This window comes from Musca autumnalis, unplaced genomic scaffold (genome assembly GCF_047663935.1).
Source record: "Musca autumnalis isolate F117 unplaced genomic scaffold, ASM4766393v1 scaffold_1, whole genome shotgun sequence".
Classification (NCBI taxonomy): Eukaryota; Metazoa; Arthropoda; class Insecta; order Diptera; family Muscidae; genus Musca; species Musca autumnalis.
In genome coordinates this window covers 106071046-106093128 of record NW_027411644.1, presented here as the reverse complement: position 1 = coordinate 106093128, position 22083 = coordinate 106071046, and the positions used below count along the sequence as shown (strand labels likewise).

The window sequence follows — 22083 nt, the reverse complement described above, 5'->3', positions numbered from 1 at the left end:
CAAATTTCCGAAAATCGGGAGGTTCAGTTATATGGGGACTGTACCAAAACATGGACGGGCCTATATTGACGATGGAGAAGTTTCGTGACAATTGAGAACCTCAAATATCAAATTACAACTAGTTCGGTTGAAAATTGTAGCTAAAATCATCAAAATACTGTAAATCGGTTGGTGCCCTTATATGGAGGCTATACCAAAACATGGACCTATGTTGACGGTTTTTGGTGGAGAACTTTCGTGACCACTATGAACCTCAAATGTCAAATTACAGCCAGTTCGGTTAAAAATTGTAGCTAAATTCTCAACCGAAAATCGGGAGGTGCCGTTACATGGGGGCCATAGGAAAACAACGACCTATGTCCATAATTTTTGGAATATACATTTTTTAGTCACTAGGAACCCTACATGTCAAATTATAGCTAATTAGGTTTGAAAATGTGACTAAAAACTTCAAAATATCTGAAATCGGGTGGTAAAATCCGAGCCTATTTTCACAAATTTTTATAGGACTTGTTTTCAGCCACAACAATGAAATGGTAAAATTTTTTTCAACGATTGGACCATAAATGCGGCTTTTAGGGCATTTTCGTAAAAATTCACCTTTGGTCCCATACAAATTACTATGGATACAAAGATCACCTCGGTGGCACGGGTTAACGTTAACCGATCGACATCAATTTTTATATATAAGGTTTTTGGATAAAAAAATGTCGTTATTTGGGCCGCCCTTTGCGAGATAGCAAGGTCTGAATTTCGTGCATATTCAAAAGCCCACGCCGATACGGTGATAAGAGGAAGGTCCCATGTCCCATTTATTTAAAAATCGAAAACTCCTCTCTTCGTAAAAAAATAAGTTTCCGCGTGTCTCTTCTGGAAAATAGTTCATTTTCAACTAAATTTATACACACCCAGCTCAGTCATTATAGATAACGGTTCTTTGCAATTTATAGATAAGAGATTAGCATTTTTAGTAAAATCAATTTTATGTTAGTTCAGTTTAACCCTAATAGTTGTAGAAAGTAGAGGAAAGTTCTGTGAGTGTAGGAAGCAACAATGATCGAGCCGATCGAAGTAAAACCAAAACGTTATCCCACAAATCTTTTACCCCAAGAATATTGGGATAAACGCATTTGTTATGTGCGCGGTGAAATGGGTAAATTCCTTGATAAGGTCCATGATGTGGAGGTGTACAATGACGACGTGTGGGTAGTTACATTACCCAAATGTGGAACAACCTGGATGCAGGAACTTGTTTGGCTTGTTATAAATGATTATGATTTTGAAACGGCCAAAAATTTGGATTTAGAAAAGCGTTCCCCATTTATGGAGTAAGTGTTGCGGTGATTTTTGTACAGATTTTCATTTATTTGCATTATTTTTAGATTTGATTATATACTTAATCATGATTTGGATGGCAGTCTAAAATCAATTGAAAATTTAAAACGTCCACGCTTGATAAAAAGTCATTTGGCCTTGCCTCTGTTGCCAGCACAACTGTGGGATAAGAAAGCGAAGGTAGGTAGATATTGGATACATTTACAAAATTCAAATCTGGAACAACTCATTGACTAATTTATTACGCCCGCTCCCGCCTATGAACAGTTACATTAAATAATTTCATTCCACATTCTCATTTAAGGTTATATATGTAGTACGCAGTCCCAAGGATGCCTATGTTTCGGAATATCACTTTTTCCGTTCCTTGGGTGTGTTGCCGCCACAATGTTCCCTAGAAAATTATATTAATGGAAGAATATATGGCAAAGATTGCAATGAACAATACGATAATATGTATGAATTTTATAAGTTGCGTTCCGAGCCATGGCTATTCTACACCAGTTTTGAACAAATGAAATTGAATTTACGCCAAGTTATTTTGGATGTTTGTAAATTTTTGGGAAAAACCATTGATGACAATACCATGGAACGTATGTTGAAACATTTATCGTTTGAAGAAATGAAAAAGAATCCACGTACTAATCACCTATGGGAAATAGAACAAACTCGAAAAATTACCCAGGCAGTAGGTGACAATTTTATGTAAGTTTTAAGAAACGTTAAGGTTTTTACACAGTATAAAATATAAAATTTATTTTGTTTTTTGTTGTGCTTTTAGTTTCTGTCGCAAAGGTGAAACAAATTCATACAAAAAGGAGTTATCACCGGAGATGGTACAGCAATTGGATGCCTTTGTACAGAAAAAAGTATCAAATTACAATATCACATTGAATGATTTGTTATTGTTAAATGAAAACCGTGAAAAGTTGGTTTCCAACAAAGTCAGACATTTGGCCCGATTTTGGGAAGAAAAGGCGCATGAACATGCAAACTTGCAATACCGTAAATAGAAGTTTTAAATATCGAAAATTATCTAGACACTTGTAAAATGCCCGATGCTGCCAACTTAACAATTTAACGAAACGATCGTCGCATAGTGGTCGATCTATGGGACTTCACTATATATAATTTTTTAATAAAAAACTCCTTAGGTCAATTAATAAAATTAATAAAAATAAAAAGTTAAAGTACAATTTGGCTTTAACATGGCAACGTTAGGATTTATCCGTGGCGTCACTTTGGGAAAGGACTGTGATCTACCATCGAATTGTATATGGTAAAAAACAATTTTCTTTTGAAATTCCATTTGAAAAAAATTTCTTGCGGGCACATCTACGATTTTTTGGTGTAGAGGTATATCCAAATCATTCTGTCCTAGAGTCCGTACAAACGTCTTAAAAAATAAATTAAAAATATCTACAAAATCTAGACAATGCATAGAAAAGCATGAAACCGAATTTATAGAGATTGGGTATATAAATTTGCATATTATAGGAGCAACAACAATAGAGAAAAAAACTTATTGTTCAAATATTATTCCAAATATATTTGTTGGTTAGATTAGTAAAATTAGAAAACAAAAACAACTCAACATGCAAAGCAACGACTGGTTCTATAACTCCACAAACAAAACAATACCGAATGATGTGCAGTGGTTACTGTCGATGGGTCCGAAGTACAACAGCATTCCCCCTGTTGAATGTCATTGCTGAGAGTTAAGAATGCATACAAACACTTGACAACAAAGAGAATCAGGAAAATGCGAGAGTGAAAATAGTCTCTCTTATTGACGACCACTTACAACGGACTAAATTAAGTAAAACAGATAAACTTGTAATTGACACAGTGGGTAGAACAAAACAATTCCTCAAGGAAAATAAAGACATTTTTATATTAAATGCCGATAAAGGGGGAACGACGGTTGCGATGAACAAAGATGATTATGAAGCAAAAATGAAAGAAATACTGCGAGATATTTGTACATATAACATACAAACCAAAAACAACAAACTGACGGAAAAATTATTTAATATGAATATAATTAATGCCATGGAGAAAAATAGGATGATCACTAACACAGCAGTTGCGCCAGGAATATATGGCCTCCCTAAAATTCACAAAGAGGGAATACCACTAAGACCTATCTGCTCATCTATTAATTCACCGACGTATGGACTTTCCAAATATATAGTAGCAATTTTAAAACATCTGACCGGACCTTCAAAATACAACATCAAAGACGCATTGGATCTAAAATCGAGAATTAAAAATACATTTATCAATCAGGACGAAGTTTTAATATCATTTGATGTTGTGTCGTTATTCCCTAGCGTGCCTATAAATTTAGCGTTAAGGACAATAAAGGAACAGTGGAATCTTATAAGTGAAGACACCAAAATACCTAAGGACGTTTTTATGGAAATATTGACTCTTTGTATCAAAGACTCTAGATATTTTATGTATAATGACAAGGTGTACGAGCAGAGAAAGGGACTTCCAATGGGATCATCAGCGTCACCGATTATTGCGGACATCGTAATGGAGGAATTATTAGACGCTGCAATAGAAAAGATGACGAATAAACCAAAACTAATAACGAAGTACGTAGACGACATTTTCTGCATTGTGAAGAGAACCGAAATTGACAACACTTTAAATATCCTAAATTCCTTTGACAAAAACATACAATTCACCCATGAATTGGAAGTAAATAAAAATCTGCAGTACTTGGACTCAATCATAATTCGACAAGGAAACTCATTATCACTAGACTGGTACCAAAAACCAACCCTCACAGGACGTCTAATAAATTTCAACTCTAAACATCCACGAAGAGTAAAAATCAACACAGCCACAAACTTTATTAATAGAGTATTAAGCATAAGTGACGAACATTTTCATCAGGCAAACGAACAAAAGATTTACGACATTCTAAAATGAGTTCTCACATAAAACTGTCGAAGAATTAATAAAACATACGAAAGAAAAACATAGAATTGTCAAGGAAACCAAAGAAGCAAAAGTATACAAAGCGTTTACATATGTACCTGGATTCTCGGAGAGGTTTAAGAATTCCAATATATAATAAGGACAATTACCAGTTAGCTCTTTTGTTTTGCTAAATATGTTGTTGACGTTGTTCGTAGTCCTTGAACAACGTCAACAACATATTTAGCAAAACAAAATCAAAGTTAAAAAAGGAGGATAAGTGAAATGTTGTTTACAGAATCAAGTGCAATGGAGACGGAACCAACATATGCCCTAAGGTATATGTTGGTACAACTAAAACAAAACTAAAAACCAGACTTTCCGGACATATGTCGGATCAAAATACGGACAAACCCTTAGAACAAAAGACGGCCTTAGCAGCACATTGCACATTAACTGGACATACGCCAAATTTCAAAGATGTGGATATATTAACGCAAGAAAGCAATTACAAAAGACGATATACTTTAGAAATGTTGCACATAATAAATATCCCTACAAACATTAGAATGAACTATAAAACTGATACTGACCACTGTGCACTGGGCACTGGGTGCCACCGTGGTGCAATGGTATGCACGCCCGCCTTGCACGCAGAAGGTCGGGGGTTTGATTCCTCGGCCAAGCAACATCAAACATTTTTCAACGGTGGCAATATACCCCTCAGTAATGTTGGCGACATTTCCTGAGTATTTCAGCCTTGAAAAACTTCTCCACAAGTGGTGTCTTAAGACACGCCGTTCGGACTCGGCGATAAACAATAGGTCCCATATCATTGAGCTAAATATGAATCGGGGTGCACTCATTGATATGAGAGAAGTCTCCCTTGTCCCGTATGGGATGTTGTGGAACAATGTTTGTTTTTGTTTGACCACTGTGCACACATATACTGGAACATAGTCAACAAGCACTCAAGACAACAAGAAAGAAAAACTTAGTTTAGCTCAAACGGCGTAAGAAAGCAGAGGCTTTTCTCTTTAAATGTAATCTTTGTGTTATAATTGTTATTATCAAATTGTAAATGATTGTTCATTTTGTAGTTTATCCCTGAAGATGGTTGACGAGGTCAACCGAAATATTGGAACAAAAATAAAAATATAAAAATTTAAAACTAAACACAAACAACGTCTTTTCACTGACCTTTAGCCGAAATATACATCAAATATAAATTAGAAAAAAAATATATTTGGGAGTTCTCCAACTATTTCGCTAAAATTCCATACAATAATTAATGTGTACTGCTAAAACTTAATCAAGAAATATGCTTTACTATCGCGAGAGCTTAGTTGGTTACTGTGATAACTTATAAGGATAGGAAATTAAGAGTAATATTGAAATTACAATCATTCAAAAAAATTTGAACATTATTTTATTCGCGAATTAGTTAAAGTCGGTTGATGCGCATCCGATTTTGGTTACAGCGAATCAATCTCTTTCAATATTTATGCATATTTTGATGTTTCACCCAGCGGTCGGTTGCATCATAAGATGCAAAAAAGCTTAAAGTGGGTAAAAGTCGCGCAATATGCATACGATTTTGATGCGCATCCGATTTCAGTAGCACCCATCAGAAATACATCATGCGGATGTGCCTCCACATCCTTTTTTGGTAAAAAACTTATATTACTCGCATAATAATTAATATTTTGATGAGTCTTTACCTAAGATTGCATAAAATCTTAATTAGAAAGTGATTCGACGAAAAAAGCTTCCACCCAAAAAGCTTTTAAAGTTTTTCAGAAGTTTTGAAAATTTTTTTGAGGTCACTGTAATCAGATATTTAACTGAAAACAATGTATAGGGGCACACGACATAACCAAAATGACATAACCGTTGTTTCTCACTAATTTTATCATCGTATTATAAATATATAATTTTATATTATACTAGCTGAACCCGGTGCGCTTTGCTGCCCCGAATACGATAAAATATAATGGAATGCCATAATTATTTTAACGTTTTTAATATTTTAACGAATAAATATAGGAGATATGAAGGCGTTATATACCTATTCAGGGTTGTTATGGAGCTACTATGGTATTTTTGTATGTCTCAGGAGGTAACACTCCTCCGAAAGCTTTTCCGCCTATAAGTATTCCTAATATATATCATAATAAAACATAAATCTTAAGAAGTCTCTCAAAGACATGATACTTAATAGCCATAGCCTTGGTCAATTCCTTTCCGACTATAAGTACTTCTGTAAATAATGATGACTTTTACTGACTCCTAAGTCTTCAAAATTTCATTGAAATTGAACATACGTAACGTATATTCCTATATGAATCGCTCTCGATATAATTTGTCAAATTTATTTTTAGACCAAATCCCGACTGACATTCACATTTTGTGCATAAAATACAGAAAATCAGCCGAAAATATATATGGGAGCTATATTCAAATCTGAACCGATTTCGATATAATTTGTCCCATTTATTTCTAGAACGAATTGCGTCACGCTTTCCAAATTTCAGTGAAATTGGACATATGAGTGTGTCCAAATCTGAACCGGTCTCGATATAATTTGGCACATTTATTTTTGGAACAAATTCCGTCAGACATCCCAAATTTCAGCGACATTGGACACGTATAGCGTTTTTGGTGCATCAAATGCGGAAAGTCGGCCGAAAATATATATGGGAGCTATATCCAAATCTGAACCGATTTCGATATAATTTAGCACATTTATTTCTAGAACAAATTCCGTCAGACCCTCCAAATTTCAGTGAAATTGGACATATATAGCGTGTTTGGTGCATAAAATAAGGAAATCGGGCGAAAATATATGTGTATGGGAGCTATATCCAAATCTGAACCAATCTCAATATAATTTGGCACATTTATTTCTAGAACAAATTCCCTGAGAAATTCAAAATTTCAGCGAAATTGGACATATATAGCGTGTTTGGTGCATAAAATAAGGAAGTCGGCCGAAAATATATGTGTATGGGAGGTATATCCAAATCTGAACCGATTTTGATATAATTTGGCACGTTTATTTTCAGACCATGTTCCGTCACACATTCCAAATTTCATTGAAATTGGACATAAATCGCATGTTTGGTACATAAAATAAGGAAATCGGCCGAAAATATATGTATGTGGGAGCTATATCCAAATCTGAACCGATTTGAATATTATTTGGTAAATTTATTTCTACATCAAATTCCGTCACGCATACAAAATTTGGAGATTGTATCTGTAACAGTTCTAAAGATATTTGCATACAAAATCTACATTTTTTGGAGGTACCTCCGGTTTTGATGCTATATCTCCAGATCAACGCGAAATTTCAAAAAAATGAATAGCCTATTTTCATTCCAGGCCATGTAGCAATGTACCCTAAAAATTTCAGTAAGATCTGTTCAGCGGTTTTCGAGTCTATAAGGCACAAACAAACAAACAAACAGACAAACAAATTTCAATTATATATGGGCAAAATTATTGAAAATTTAACATCGTTGAAGCCAAGGTTTACCCCTTTATAACTCGCGAATAGTGGTTGTATATTGTACAATTTAAATTCATTTGGATAAAAAGAAATGTTTTTAGACTTGGCAAAAAATTTTGGCCTTCAAAGTTGATTTGCGCGGAAGCTGTGGCTATATTTATGTTAAAAAATGGGTAAAAATGGGTTGAAGCCAACGTGACTTTTTTTGTTTTCTCTCGATTTGTGATTAAACCACATTTTTCCCGATTTTCCTGTCAAAGTAAAAGTAGAAGCCAACTAAATAAGGATCATCCCACCAATGTATAACTTTTCAAAATTTGATCTGCGTCTACCATTAAATGATGCTGACATTTTGAAGCCAGATTTTAAGTGTTTTTTGAAATTTTCTTATAATTTCGTTCCGCAAACAGGTTTTTCAAAAAATCATATATAGGAATGAAGAACTCACGATTCTGATTTATTTGATATATGTGTCGTTAATGTAGCCTACACAGCTTCAGAGAAATCTGTATCCAAATACGAAAATTTTGTGTGAACAAATTTCTAAAAATCATATTTTTCGGGCCTAATTTTTACAATTGGCATTCGATTTACTCGTACTTGATTGCAAATTTTGGATTTTTACGTTGCGGATCTAACAAATCAATACTCGTTAAAATCCATCTACTAAAACGCGAGATAGGAGAAATTCCAAGGTAGGAAAATCACCTAATATTGTTTTTGAAAATATCGCGCATTTTATCGCGTATTCTGGGGGCCGCTTGCACTGCTATGAAAAAACTAGTGCAGCATCTTCCTTTTTGTGGAAACAGAGATTTAAAAACTTCACTGATAATGGAACTACATTCATTTTATCCCAAAAATAGTGTGTGATGCTACATCCACGGTTCTTGACTGATTGCCTTGAAATAGGTATATATCGATGCAGATTTTCATGGTGACACTAAAACCTGATGCGGAACGAAATTGTATGAACTTTGCGCAAATTAGCGATGTTTTATAGGTTTTTTAATGCTAAGATGCAGCCGATGCTACATCTTAGCGTCAAAATTATATATCGAAAAATATATACAAATTAAAAGATATGGTCTTGATGTACATGAAAATCACATGCGGACAAAACGATTTTGATAATTACGCGATTTACACATATTTTAATAATGCGTATATGTAAAAGCGGTTTATTTGAACTCTATTTCCGTTTAAAATGACTAATGATTTATTTCATCAACCCGATAACTTTCCTCAATGGGAAACCTTCTATGTGAATGTAGATAAAGCAAAATCCGCCCATTTTCTTTGGGAGTTTGAAGAAAAATAAAAGAAGTACTTCTATAGAATTTTTCTAATATTTTCAACTCTAGAATGCATGTGAAAACTATTATTCCAAACCAAAATTTGTTTTTTGTAACACAAATATGTGCTTATTTTGGCTATAATATCCTAACTACTATCCCGATGATTATAAGTTTGGTATCATTCGATTCCCCGTGATGTCTTTATTTAAAACTGTTACTCTTTTGTAATTTTTGACGGGTAAATGGACCTTTAGTTTCAAAAAAGTCGGATTACATTTAAAATTTTGTCAATTTTTTGTAAATTCCGCGAATGCTGAGTAACATTTTACAAATATTATGCAATCTAATTAATGATGTCACTTCGTGATAACTTTTTAGTGACAATTGTGCTCAATAAAATAATTAGCGTTTTTATAATAATTTTTTCTTAAAAGCAGAAGTAAAACCGCGATAACATTTGTCCGCAACAACCAAAAATTTGCTCGCGAGCGGATTTGTACTGGGGAATTTTTTCTTAACCTATGTACCAAAAATCGTTGATGTAGCGCGAAAAGAAAAAATTCAATTTTTTGGAAATGGAATATGAAATAATTGGCAGTTTTGCCCATATATCGTCTGCTCCGTCGGAAAAGGTCGTAAGTCCCTCTCAATAAATTTTTCAGGAGGAAGAAAAAACATTCCAGCGCTTTCTGTATTAAAGATTTTATTATGGTGGTAAAGGCAGAATTCTTCGTTTATTTATTCCGCTTCAATACCCGTAATTTGTTTGATAAAATTCCGTCGCGTTTGGGAGATAATTGGATGTCTTTGGACTTACGACCTTTTCCTTGTACAGTTTTGTATTTTTGTAGGGACTTACGACCTTTTCCTACAATTTACGGACGTTTTTAAAATAAAATATTTATACTTTACAAAACAATGTGGAAAGGGTATTATAAGTTTGTTTTGTTCAATATTCGTGTAACATCGCGAAGTATTCGTCGTTGACTCCCTCTCCTTGCCATTTTTTCATATCTTGACGAGATAAAGCGATCTAGCTATGTGCGTCCGTCCATCCATTAACAATTGTAATAAAACTCCAGGCCTCAATTTTGGACCGATCGTCACGAAATTTTGTGGTGAGATCGGGTTCCGACCAGAAGTGACCCCATTAGATGTTGGTTATGATCGAAAGGTGTGAAATTGACCAAATCCACATTTTTTTCCCGACTTTGTAGCTGTCCTGTAGATCGCAGTAATATTCCGATCGGAGCGACATTTTAAGAATGATTTGAGTTTAAGACAAAGAATAAGCTTGCAAGTTAACATGGTGATGAGATAATTATTATTTGGGTGAAATCTTATATGTCAAAGACAATGTGTGTATGTTTGTATGTTCCGCATAAACTCAAAAACGGCTGAACCGATTTTTTTGAAGATTTCAGATAATGTACAAGGAACAACCAAGGTGAAAAAAGACTTTATATTTTTTGAATTTCGGAGGGGGCGGGGCAGGCCCTATTTTTTAAAAAACGCTTTTTGTAAAGGTTATGAAAGTATCGGTCAGAAAATAATTTGCGAGGCAACGGTTGTTGAATCTCCGACCCTAAGAACTTATTCCATGTAATTTTCAGATTATGCACAGGGATGTCCCTTGGTGGAATAAGTCTATATGTTTTGATGAATTTCGGAGGAGCGGGTTGCACCTGTGCCATATTTTTTAAATGCGCTATATATATAAAACTTACGAACGATTCCGTTTCTCCAATCCTGGGTACATATTTTAGCAATAAATAAATTTCTCTTTCAGTTTGTAACATATCGATATATTCAGCGGAGACCCTATTTATTATTCTTGATCAGAGTAAAATTCTAAGTCGGTATAACCATGACCGTCTTTTGAAATTAAGATACAATTTTTAAGATAGATCTTCGTGATTTGGTATAGAAGTATCTATTACTTCTAGGATGTTTGGTATTGACGCCTTCATATAGCCCCCATAGAACGGTACCTCAGGATTTCCGGTATTCCTCCGAAATGGCTGAAATTTGGTATTTATTCTTCGTTTGGGGTAGAACGGTGCCTCCCGAATTTTGGTATTTTGAAGGTTAGCCACATTGTTTTACCGAAATTGCTGAAATTTGGTATTTAGTCTACTTCATAAACGAAAGGAAACTAAATAAACGAAAGGAAACTAATTGTAGTAAAATTTAATACAACTCATGGCGGAGGGTATAACAAGTTCGGCCTGGCCGAATTTAACGACGTTCTTGTAATTGATAGTCACTTGCATATCCCAACTAATTTGCGATGCAAAAAATATAATTGACATAAGAAAAGGTAACATTAACTGTTTCAAGGGCCAGCAACGTGGACCGGTTCGGCTGATATTTAATATAAAACATGACACGTTGTACCTACGACCTTGCATTTTTGCCTTACGACCTTTTCCTTCAATTAAATTTCATGATTAATTCCGTTAATGTACGTGGTTTCTTAGCTACATTATAATCCCAAATAGTGTTCTTTTTTGTCTTCCCAAGTATTTCTGCCCCAACTCCCAGCATCTTTTGTTTTTGTCTGCAAACCATGTAGAATCTTCAGCATGTAATGTCTTCCTGCGTTTAGGAATTTTATCATCAGAGCTTTCAGAATCACCGTGAAAACCATAGGGAACTAGACCAATGAAACCATCGTCTAATTCCATTCCAAATTCATACTGCTCTTTGTTAGCAAGAATCATGATGTCTTCTTAGTTTAATAACATTTCAATCAATTATTATTTTAGAATCATATTTGATTAAAAAACATTGCTCCGTTAGAAGGTATTACTTTATTGAATTCAGAATACAAACTAATCTTATGTGAATAAATGTCCCTAGAGAAACCACAAATTACCAGTTGATAAAGTTAAGTAAGATATACGACAGTAAAAACAGTAAAAAATTTTGATTTTTTTAGAAATTTTTCAATATATGAGGTATTTGAACACATACAGCATCCCAATTTGTATCAATGAAAAGGCCAAGTCCAAGGAAAAGTCCATCTTCCATAATCAGTTCGCTTATAGAAGAAAATAGATTTCAAATGTAAATTTTCGTTGCAATATAGAATTTATCACATTTTTGTTCAAAAGTTTGGTCCGCAGGCTCCGCCAAATATCATCCGATTATCATCCAAAGGTGTAGGCTAGTTCTTTACATTGTACCCCAACCATGGATGACGTTGAACATTATATCTCAACTACATTAGCTGTAGTATTCTTTTAAAGTATAAATTTTCCTGTGGACTTACGACCTTTTCGTACTCAAATTTGTACGTTTTGTGGACTTACGACCTTTTCCGACGTAGCAGACGATATGTATATAGATATAACATTATTTCATATATCATAAAAATTATAATCGGTTTGTGCGGGACCTTTTTACAGTGTTTTTACAGTGTTTTATTTTAACTTGCTGTGGTGTTCGTTTAGTTTAAATCTGGTAACTAATTTTTACGACAGTTGCAGTTGACCAATCGAACGAAAAATTTGCACACTATTCAGATTTGGATGACAATACATGAATATGAAACCAAAACCAATATGAGTCTATTTGTTCCTATAGCCGCCCATATAGCGGTACCAGCCAATTCAGTTCAAATCTAGTAACTAATTTTTAACGCAGTTGACCAATCTAACTGAAACTTTGTACACATTTCAATATATATGCGCATTTTTTCCTATAGCTCCCATATAGCGGCACCACCCGATTTCAGTTGTTTTGAGGATTTTGTCTTCAATTGGCTGTTATTTGCAATTTGGGGTTCCCAAGGGTACTGAAACTTCCCCAGCAAAAATTGTAGACATATGTCCAGGTTTTGGTATATCCCCCATATAGCGGTACCTACCTCACTACAGTAAATTATTTTTGAGAAAAAATGTCAAAAAGTCATAACCCTAATGACACTTGTAAATTTTACACGCAAAAAATAGGTTCTTTTAAGAAAATTCACGCATCAATTTTTGGCCTTTAGATTCCAATTACTAGGATGCACACTTATGAGATATACATTAAACTATGTAAAATCACGAGTTCTATAATCCTATTATGAGTTTTGAACATTATCTTGTTGCGCGTCCGGATTATTAAGAAATTTAAAAAACCCCGAAATTCCGGCTTCAAAATATCAGCATCAATTTTAGGTGGATGCAGTTGATATATCGAAAAATCAGATACTAGTATCATATTGTCCATGAAGTATTTATTCTTTGAGTCTTTCTTTGGGCATAGGTCTATAAAATGTAAGGTTAAGCCAGAAATCGGAAGGGAACATAAAAAACTTGTTGTCGTCAACCCATTTTTCTACAATGATGTGTTGGCTTCCACGAAAATTAATTTTAACGGTCGTCGTTATGGGATACCTCCTAAAACACTTAATTTTAAAGAATTTCAGTCATACTATATAGAGTATGTTAACAGTTCGCGAATTCTGATTGGGTGATACTCGGATTCATCGAATGTAAAACATTTTTGGTTTTTACCATATGTAGCTTAGTTAATTAAATTAATAAAAATAAAAAAAAAAAATAAAATACTATTTTCTTAAAACCAAAAAGCATTTTAGGTTGTGAAAAATGAAAAATTTCTGGAATGACAAAAAATAACAAAAAACCTTATCTCTTCTATTGTAGTGCGTGTTGAATCTATACCACTTTTATGCATTGTTGACATAATTTTTGATACCGTAAAATTTCGTAAACAAATTAAATTTTTTTTTTGTTACTTTCTCTTTCGAGACGAGCTAATTCATCAGAAGGTTTTTGTAAATGAAAAAGAATGTCAGAGAAAATGTCATCACAAACCACTACACTACATGTTTCTCACTTTGGTGAGAAGCGCTCATCAGGTGTATTTTGTGCGGCAATCTGACTATGTCTCTACCCTAAATTTTTCCTTCTATATATGCTGAATTTATTGCAAATTTGCAATTAGGAATTCAATGCACCGGATTTTTTAAGGCAGATGGCATTGCCAACTCTAACAATCTTATTCATTTACGAGTTTTTTGCAGGGCGGACTTTATTTCCACACAGCTGCAATTGTCTCCCAGTCTAGTACACCCAGCTAACATTTTTTTCCGAATTCGTATCGAATTCGGACAGAATTTCTGAAAAAATATCCGATTCTGATGCCGAATTTGTATCGAATTCGGTACGAAAGTTGTATGGACGTGTCACCGAATTCGGAAAGAATTTTCTAAGGAAATTCTTAAAAAATATTAGTGTTTCGCGACGAGTTCGGTCCGTATTCGGAAGTAAATTCTGGAAAATTCGATGAAAAATTTAGATTTTCTTAAGAAAATCCGTCCGAATTCGGAAGGAAATTCTGGAAAAATTCGGAGAAAAGTTCAGATTTTCTGAAAAAAATCGGAAACAATTCTGACGCTGACGCCTTTGATATTGACACAACACGTGTCGTACTGTACCGAACAAGCCCCACTCAGAGACAATTTTCTTTTAATGTACTATTTATGGAAGATTATAATTTCAAACTTTCTAATGATTTTGCCTGTTGTTATCATTTTATGATTAACAGTAGAACAGTGTGCAGAAGTATGTCGAAGCTATCAACACTAGCTTGAATTATTATATGTTGCATTTATATTAAAAAAATTGTAAATTTGTATATGCGAATTTTATGACCAGTCATTTTGTTCTTCGACATCAACCGAAAAAAAATTCCCTTAGAAAATCCATTAGAAATCGGAACGAATTCGGAATGACGATTCTTAAGATTCTTTAGAAAATGTGCAGAGATTCTTAAAATAAACTTATAGAAAATCGGTCCAATTTCTAGGAAAATATTAGAGAAATCGGCCACATTTCTAAAAAAAATTCAGAAAATCTCAGAAAAAATCTGATATCAGAGCCCTCGGAAAAAATTGTTAGCTGGGCAGTTAAATGTGACTACATGTGGGAGACAATTGCAGCTGTGTGGAAATAAAGTCCGCCCTGCAAAAAACTCGTAAATGAATAAGATTGTTAGAGTTGGCAATGCCATCTGTCTTAAAAAATCCGGTGCATTGAATTCCTAATTGCAAATTTGCAATAAATTCAGCATATATAGAAGGAAAAATTTAGGGTAGAGACATAGTCAGATTGCCGCACAAAATACACCTGATGAGCGCTTCTCACCAAAGTGCGAAACATGTAGTGTAGTGGTTTGTGATGACAATTTCTCTGACATTCTTTTTCATTTACAAAAACCTTCTGATGAATTAGCTCGTCTCGAAAGAGAAAATAACAAAATTAAAACATATAATCATCATCGCCTTAACAGGTAAACATAAATTAAATTTTTGTTGCATACTTTTAGGGTTAAACTTCTTTAGGAGGATAAATTTTGACGTATAACGCAGTGGAATAGCCATTTGACACCCAGTGTTTTTATTAAATCCGGACCAATATTAAAGAAGTTATGATTATTACTTTGCATATAGTTTTTACAGAATTTGACTTTTTCAAGGCGTGATATCTCTGGAACCGTTAGTCAAAAAAATTTGAATATATACTGAAAAGTTTTGCTGAACAAAAACATACCCTCCACCAAAAAAAAAATATTAAAATAAAATATTCTTAACTAAAATGGAATAAATACTTTCATTTCCTGTCCACAATTTTAGGTGCACAAATTGTTCGACCTAAATTATCTAATCTAATCAATAAAAAGTCGTTAAGTTTAAGAACTTTTTGTACCCTCCACCATCAAATATTCTTAATTAAAATGGAATAATTATTTTCCATCCCTGTTCACAAATTTAGCTGCAAAAAATTTTTTGACCACGCATACCCCAAATGCCTAAATTATCTAATCTAATCTAAAAAATGTGTTCAATCAGGTGGTAATATGGGGCCTATATCAAAGTGCGGACTTATCTTGACATTTTGAGAAGGAAAAATTGTGTAACTGCTGGTAACTTCAAATGCCAAATTACTGGTAGTTCCTTCAAACAATGTAGCAAAGACCCTCAAAATACGGAAAATCGGGAGAAACCGTTATATGGGGGCTATACCAAACAATGGACCTATTTTGCCAATTTTTTGTGGATAAGTTTTGTTACCACTAAGAACCTCAAATGTCAAATTACAGTTAGTTAGGTTAAAAATTTTAGCTAAAATCCTCAAAATACCGAAAATCGGGTGGTACCGTTATATGGAGTCTATATCAAAGTGTGAACTTATTTCGAAAGTTTTTGGTGGAAACGTTTTGTAACTACAGGGAATCTCAAATGTCAAACTACGGCTAGTTCTGTCAAACAATGCAGCTTAGATCCTCAAAACACCGGAAATCGGGAGGCGTTATATGTGGGCTATATCAAAACATGGACCTATCTTGTCGATTTTTAGTGAGAAGTTTCGTCACCACTAAGAATCTCAAAAGTCAAATTACAGCCAGTCCGGTTAAAATTTTTAGCTAAAATCCTCGAAATGCCGAAAATCGAGAGGTACTGTTATATGGGAGCTATATCAAAGTATGGACCTATGTTGAACATTTTTGGTGGAGAAGTTTAGTGACCACTGAGAACCAAAAATGCCAAATAAGAGCTAGTACGGTGAAAAATTGTAGCTAAAACTCTCAAAATACCGATAATCCGAAAGTACCGTTATATGGGAGCTATACCAAAACATGGACCTATGTTGATGATTTTTAGTGAAAAAGATTCGTGACCACTGAGAACCTCAAATGACATATAACAGCTAGTTTGGTTAAAAAATGTAGCTAAAATACTCAAAATACAGAAAATCTGGAGGTACTGTTATATGGGGGCTATACCAAAACGTGGGCCGATATAGCCCATCTTCGAACTTGACCTGCCTGTGGCGTTCTACCTCAATTATTGTGAACGTCAGAGTGATTACAACAGACGGGCATATCGACTAAGAATCTTATCCTGATCAGGAATATATGAGGCGCTCAGCGCCAAAACGAAATGAAATTTACGCTAGAGTACTGTTTTGTGCATCCCTAATACACATGCCCATAAAAATCAAACTAACTATAAAGATCTAACCGGAACCTTTCTAAAGGCCTTTTAATAAAATTTTCATTCTAATAATTATGATTTTAATTTTTTAAACAAATATTTTTTTTACCTTGCCTATGGAAAAGGACACTCGGATGCAAAATATAGCGTTCCAGCTCAAATATTGTGGACGCCAGAGTGTTTACAACAAACGGATATGGAAACATATAATGATTGTTTCAATGCGTTGCAAACGAAAACACTAACTTTATATACCCGCCATACTATGGCGGAGGGGGATGTAAGCCTCCTCTTATAAATACTCGAAAATCACTTTGAAAGGAGGCACACAGTCTGACACACTACACTATTCAACCAAAACTTTATCGATTTTCCGGCAATAAAAAAATTGTCATATTGACAAAATTCGATAAAATTATTTGATCACAAAGTAAAAATGCAGTTTGATAAAATAAAATTGTAATATTGACTAAAATATTTATCGAATTTATTTATCTTGAACTGATAAAATATTTCACATATTGACAAAAATATTTTCAAAATATTCCACATTTGCTTGATAAAAACAAAATATTTTCTTGATTAAAAAAATTGTTGAATTCCTTTTTTTCAATCGATAAAAAATGTTCATATTTACAATTATTTCGTTGTTTTTTTTTTTTGTTTTGTTAAATACAAACCTAAAAGACACAAAACATGAGAACTCGTGCCATTTTTTCCTTCCCTCTTCGTTTGTTAGGTTCATGAAAAACAATAAGAAACTTATTGTATACACACAAGCCTTCACCCGAGCACAAGTAGATAAGCAAACCAAATGCCAAACAAACGCATCATTCCTCCATTCCGCAAAAATCCCCATAAACCAGCGTCGACCACAGAAATACAACCAAAGCGAAGACATGTATGAACGTATGAGTGAAAAAAGCAACAACCATATTATGTTTTTGTTTGTTTTCATTAATTTACACTGTACGTGAGGGAGAGAAGCAAATGCAAAAACAACTCAGTGGGCGCCCTCACTATACGATCTAAGCAAAAAAGCTCGTCCCTGCCATAAACATAGCAACGACACTCACATCTCATGAAAAAACACAGCTTGAGAGCGAGAACATGCGACAAACGTTGAAACCCATTTTAACAACAGAAATTCATTAATAACCATAAACAAATTTCAATACATTTTTTGTTTGAAATCGTTTATCGATCGCTTTCTAGTAACATTTTCATGTTTGATAAACATTTTCCCTATATATTCGTAATATTTTATCACCATTCGACAAAAATATGGTGATAAAGCTTTTAATCAAAATTTTCAGGGTGGCTTTTTTTTCGTGTATCCACTGCACTACGCCACCCTAAGTCTAATTATCACACGGAAATGGCGCTGTAATGACGTATTTAGTCTTCATTGGGAGCACTTAATTTTCCCCCAGAAATGTGTTGCTATAGGTTCACGTTCTGATATAGCCCCCATAGAACGGAAGCTTCCAGTTTTTGGCATTTTCAAGGCTTTAGCCTCATTATCACACCGAAATGGCTTAAATTTATTTCGTATTTAGTCTCCGTTGGAGGTACAAAACTTTCGACCAGAAATTTGTTGCTATAGTTTCACATTTTGATATATTCGGGATTTTCGAGTTTTTAGCATAATTATCTCACCGAAATGGCTAAAAATTGGATTTGGCTGAAGACTATATACTTCGTTGGGGGTATCACATATTCTGGCAGAGGATTGGCGGAATGGGTCCATGTTTTGTTATAGTTCCCATAGAACGAAAAGCGACCGATTTTTGGTACTTTTAAGTTTTGTACATATTGTTCAACCTAAATGGATAAAATAGGGCTTTTACATAATGTATGGTGGAGGGTATAAAAAGTTCGGCCGGCTATGCTTGTGTAAGCTTTTTCTATTTACAAACTAAAACTTATTTAATTTTTATTTAACAACAACAAATCATCGAGTGTTATATTGTAATTCGATACTTTCTCCTCCACAAAGGCATCCAATTGTTGTACCAACTCTGGTGATAACTCCTTTTTGTATGAATGTGTTTCTCCTTTACGACAGAAACTATAAATAAAATGAATATTAACAAATATTATTTCTTAATATTTGCCATAGCCAGTCAATTTCAAGATCTACTTACTGAAAACCATCATCATTCGTTTTGGGAATTTTTCGAACTTCTTCTATTTCCCATAAATGGTTAGTTCGAGGATTCTTTTTCATTTCTTCGAATGATAAATGTTTCAACATACGTTCCATGGTATTGTCATCAATGGTTTTTCCCAAAAATTTACAAACATCCAAAATAACTTGGCGTAAATTCAATTTCATTTGTTCAAAACTGGTATAGAATAGCCATGGTTCGGAACGCAACTTATAAAATTCATGCATATTATCGAATTGTTCATTGCAATCTTTGTCATACATTCGCACATTAATGTAATCTTCTAGGGAATATTGTGACGGCACAACACCGATATGACGGAAAAAATGATATTCCGAAACATATGCATCCTTGGGATTGCGCACTACATAAACGACCTTAATTGAAATATTAAAATTAGTTGTTAATTAGTAAGTCAATGAAGGGAAGCGCCTTTTTTGAAATTTAAGCTGAAAGAAATTCTTGAAGGCATTATCCTTTAAAAATACGGGAATGCCAGAACTACTTTTGAATTAGGCGGCACTATTATGACTAAGAAACTTCATAAATTTTAAAACAGGAAAAAAGTACCTTGGGTTTCTTCTCCCAAATTTGCGCCGGCAACAGAGGTAAGGCCAGGTGGCTTTTTATTAAACGAGGACGTTTTAAATTTTCAACAGGCTTTAGAGATTTCTCCAAGTCATTATAGAAAAAATAATCGAATCTTTGGAATGGAACAACAACAACTAGATATAATAATTATAATGGCAGGAAATTGCAACACTTTCATCTTACTCCATAAATGGTGAACGCTTTTCTAAATCGATATTTTTTGCCATTTCAAAATCATAATCATTCATAACAAGCCACAGTAGTTCTTGCATCCAAGTTGTTCCACATTTTGGCAACGTAAGTATCCACACATCATCATCGTACACTTCCACATCATGAACCTTATCAAGGAATTTATTCATTTCACCGCGTACATAACAAACTCGTTTATCCCAATGTGTTTGGGGTAAAAGATTTGTGGGATAAGTTTTTGGTTTAACTTCGACAGGTTCCAACATTGCAGAAGAGCTTCACTTTTGTTTAGTTTTCTACGACTTTCAGTGGTAAACTGATAAACTGGTTTTACTGGTTCCAACATTGTAGATGGATGACCTTATTTCACTTTGTTCCATTTCTTAAAACATTGATTTCCGTGCAAAATTTATAATCTGCTATGGTAAACTATAAAAGTTGCCCTTATCTTTATTGGCAGAGGTGGGAATTTTTAATTCGTTGAGTATACAAGAGTTTTTATACCCTCCACACTAGTATGGATGGTATATTACGTTTGTTTTTCTTTTTTAACGCATTGAAATAATCATTTGCGACCATATAAGGTATATATTCTTGATCAGGATAAAATTCTGAGTAGATATAGCCATTTCCGTCTGTACGGTATTTTGAGGATTTTAGCTACAGTTTTTGAATGCAATTTAACATTTAAGGTTACCAGTAGTCACAAAATATCTGTCCACCAAAAATTGACAACATAGGTCCATGTTTTGGCTTAGCCTCCATATAACGATACCTCCCGATTTTTTGTATTTTGTCAATTTTAGCTACAGTTTTTGAACGGACTACCTATAATTTAACATTTGAGGTTCCCAGTGGTCACAAAATATCTACACCAAAATTTTTCAACATAGGTCCATGTTTTGGTATAGCCCCCATATAACGGTACCTCCCGATATTCGGTATTTTGAGGATTTTAGCTACATTTTTTGACCGGACTACCTGAAATTTAACTTTTTAAGGTCCCAAAGCTCACGAAATATCTCCACCAAATATTTTTAAAATAGGTCCACGTTTTGATATAGCCCCCATATAACGGTACCTCCCGATTTTCCGTATTTTGACATTTAAGGTTCCCAGAGGTCGAAAAATATCTCCACCGACAATTTTTAACCTAGGCCCATGTTTCGGTATAGCCCCCATATAACGTTACCTCCCGATTTTCGGTATTTTGAGGATTTTAGCTACATGTTTTGACCGGACTACCCGCAATTTAATATTTGAAGTTCCCAATGTTCACGAAATATCTCCACCAAGAATTTTGAAAATAGGTCCAGGTTTCGGTATAGCCCCCATATAACGGTATCTCCCAATTTTCGGTATTTTGAGGGTTTTAGCAACATATTTGACCGAAGTATCTGTAATTTCACGATTAAGGTTGCCAGAGGTTACAAAACATCTCTACCAAAAATTGTCAAAATGGGTCTATGTTTTGGTATAGCCCCCATATAGCCTCCCAGTTGTCACAAACCTACTTTACCAAAAATGTTCAACGTAGGTGCATGTCTCGGTATAGCCCCCATATAACGAAACTTTCCGATTATCGGTATTTAGATTATAGCTATATTTGTGACTGTGCAGGTAGAATTTAACATTTAAGGTTCCTAGCGGGCAGAAAACATCTTCACCAAAAATTGCCAATATAGGTCGTGTTTCGGTATAGCCCCCATATAATTTTCGGTATTTTGACGGTTTTAGCAGAATTGAGGCTCCCAGCGGTATTTCCTGATTTTCGATAATTTAAAGGTTTTAGCCTCATTATCCCCTATTCGAACCCAAATTACGATATAATAGCTCTGTTCCTTTACGTGCAAGAATCTTCAACTTTTACCACTTTTTACTCGAAAAGCGTTCCTTTACTTCTGAAATCATACAATTTATATGGGAGTAGTTTAAAATTTTTACTACTTTTGCCGGTTTTACCATTTTCAAAAGTAAAGGAACAGACCAAATTACTTCATTTCCCATACAAAATTTTAAGAACGAACAACGATTTTTGTTCATTGT

At 34.1% G+C, this 22083-nt stretch overlaps 3 protein-coding genes across 3 annotated transcripts in view; 2 read left to right on the top strand and 1 right to left on the bottom strand.

Annotated features, from left to right (window-relative positions):
- DCAF12 (DDB1 and CUL4 associated factor 12-like protein) overlaps window positions 1–22083 on the top strand; it is a 398057-nt gene that overhangs the window by 259490 nt on the left and 116484 nt on the right. The window lies entirely within an intron of this gene.
- The window catches only part of LOC141404037 (uncharacterized), a 113973-nt gene that overhangs the window by 23576 nt on the left and 68314 nt on the right, over window positions 1–22083 (bottom strand). The gene's annotated exons all lie outside the window — the stretch shown is intronic.
- On the top strand, window positions 914–2519 carry LOC141390727 (sulfotransferase 1E1-like). Its single transcript, XM_073963665.1, has 4 exons — window positions 914–1328; window positions 1383–1515; window positions 1640–2040; window positions 2117–2519. Exons 1-4 carry the CDS (start codon window positions 1054–1056, stop codon window positions 2346–2348), a joined length of 1041 nt encoding a protein of 346 aa, XP_073819766.1. The 5' UTR covers window positions 914–1053; the 3' UTR covers window positions 2349–2519.

Coding starts and splice junctions, on each gene's coding strand:
- LOC141390727 (XM_073963665.1), top strand. CDS start 1,054: ATGATCGAGCCGATCGAAGTAAAACCAAAACGTTATCCCACAAATCTT. Junction 1,516..1,639: donor TGTGGGATAAGAAAGCGAAG/GTAGGTAGATAT, acceptor TTCTCATTTAAG/GTTATATATGTAGTACGCAG. Junction 2,041..2,116: donor GCAGTAGGTGACAATTTTAT/GTAAGTTTTAAG, acceptor TTGTGCTTTTAG/TTTCTGTCGCAAAGGTGAAA.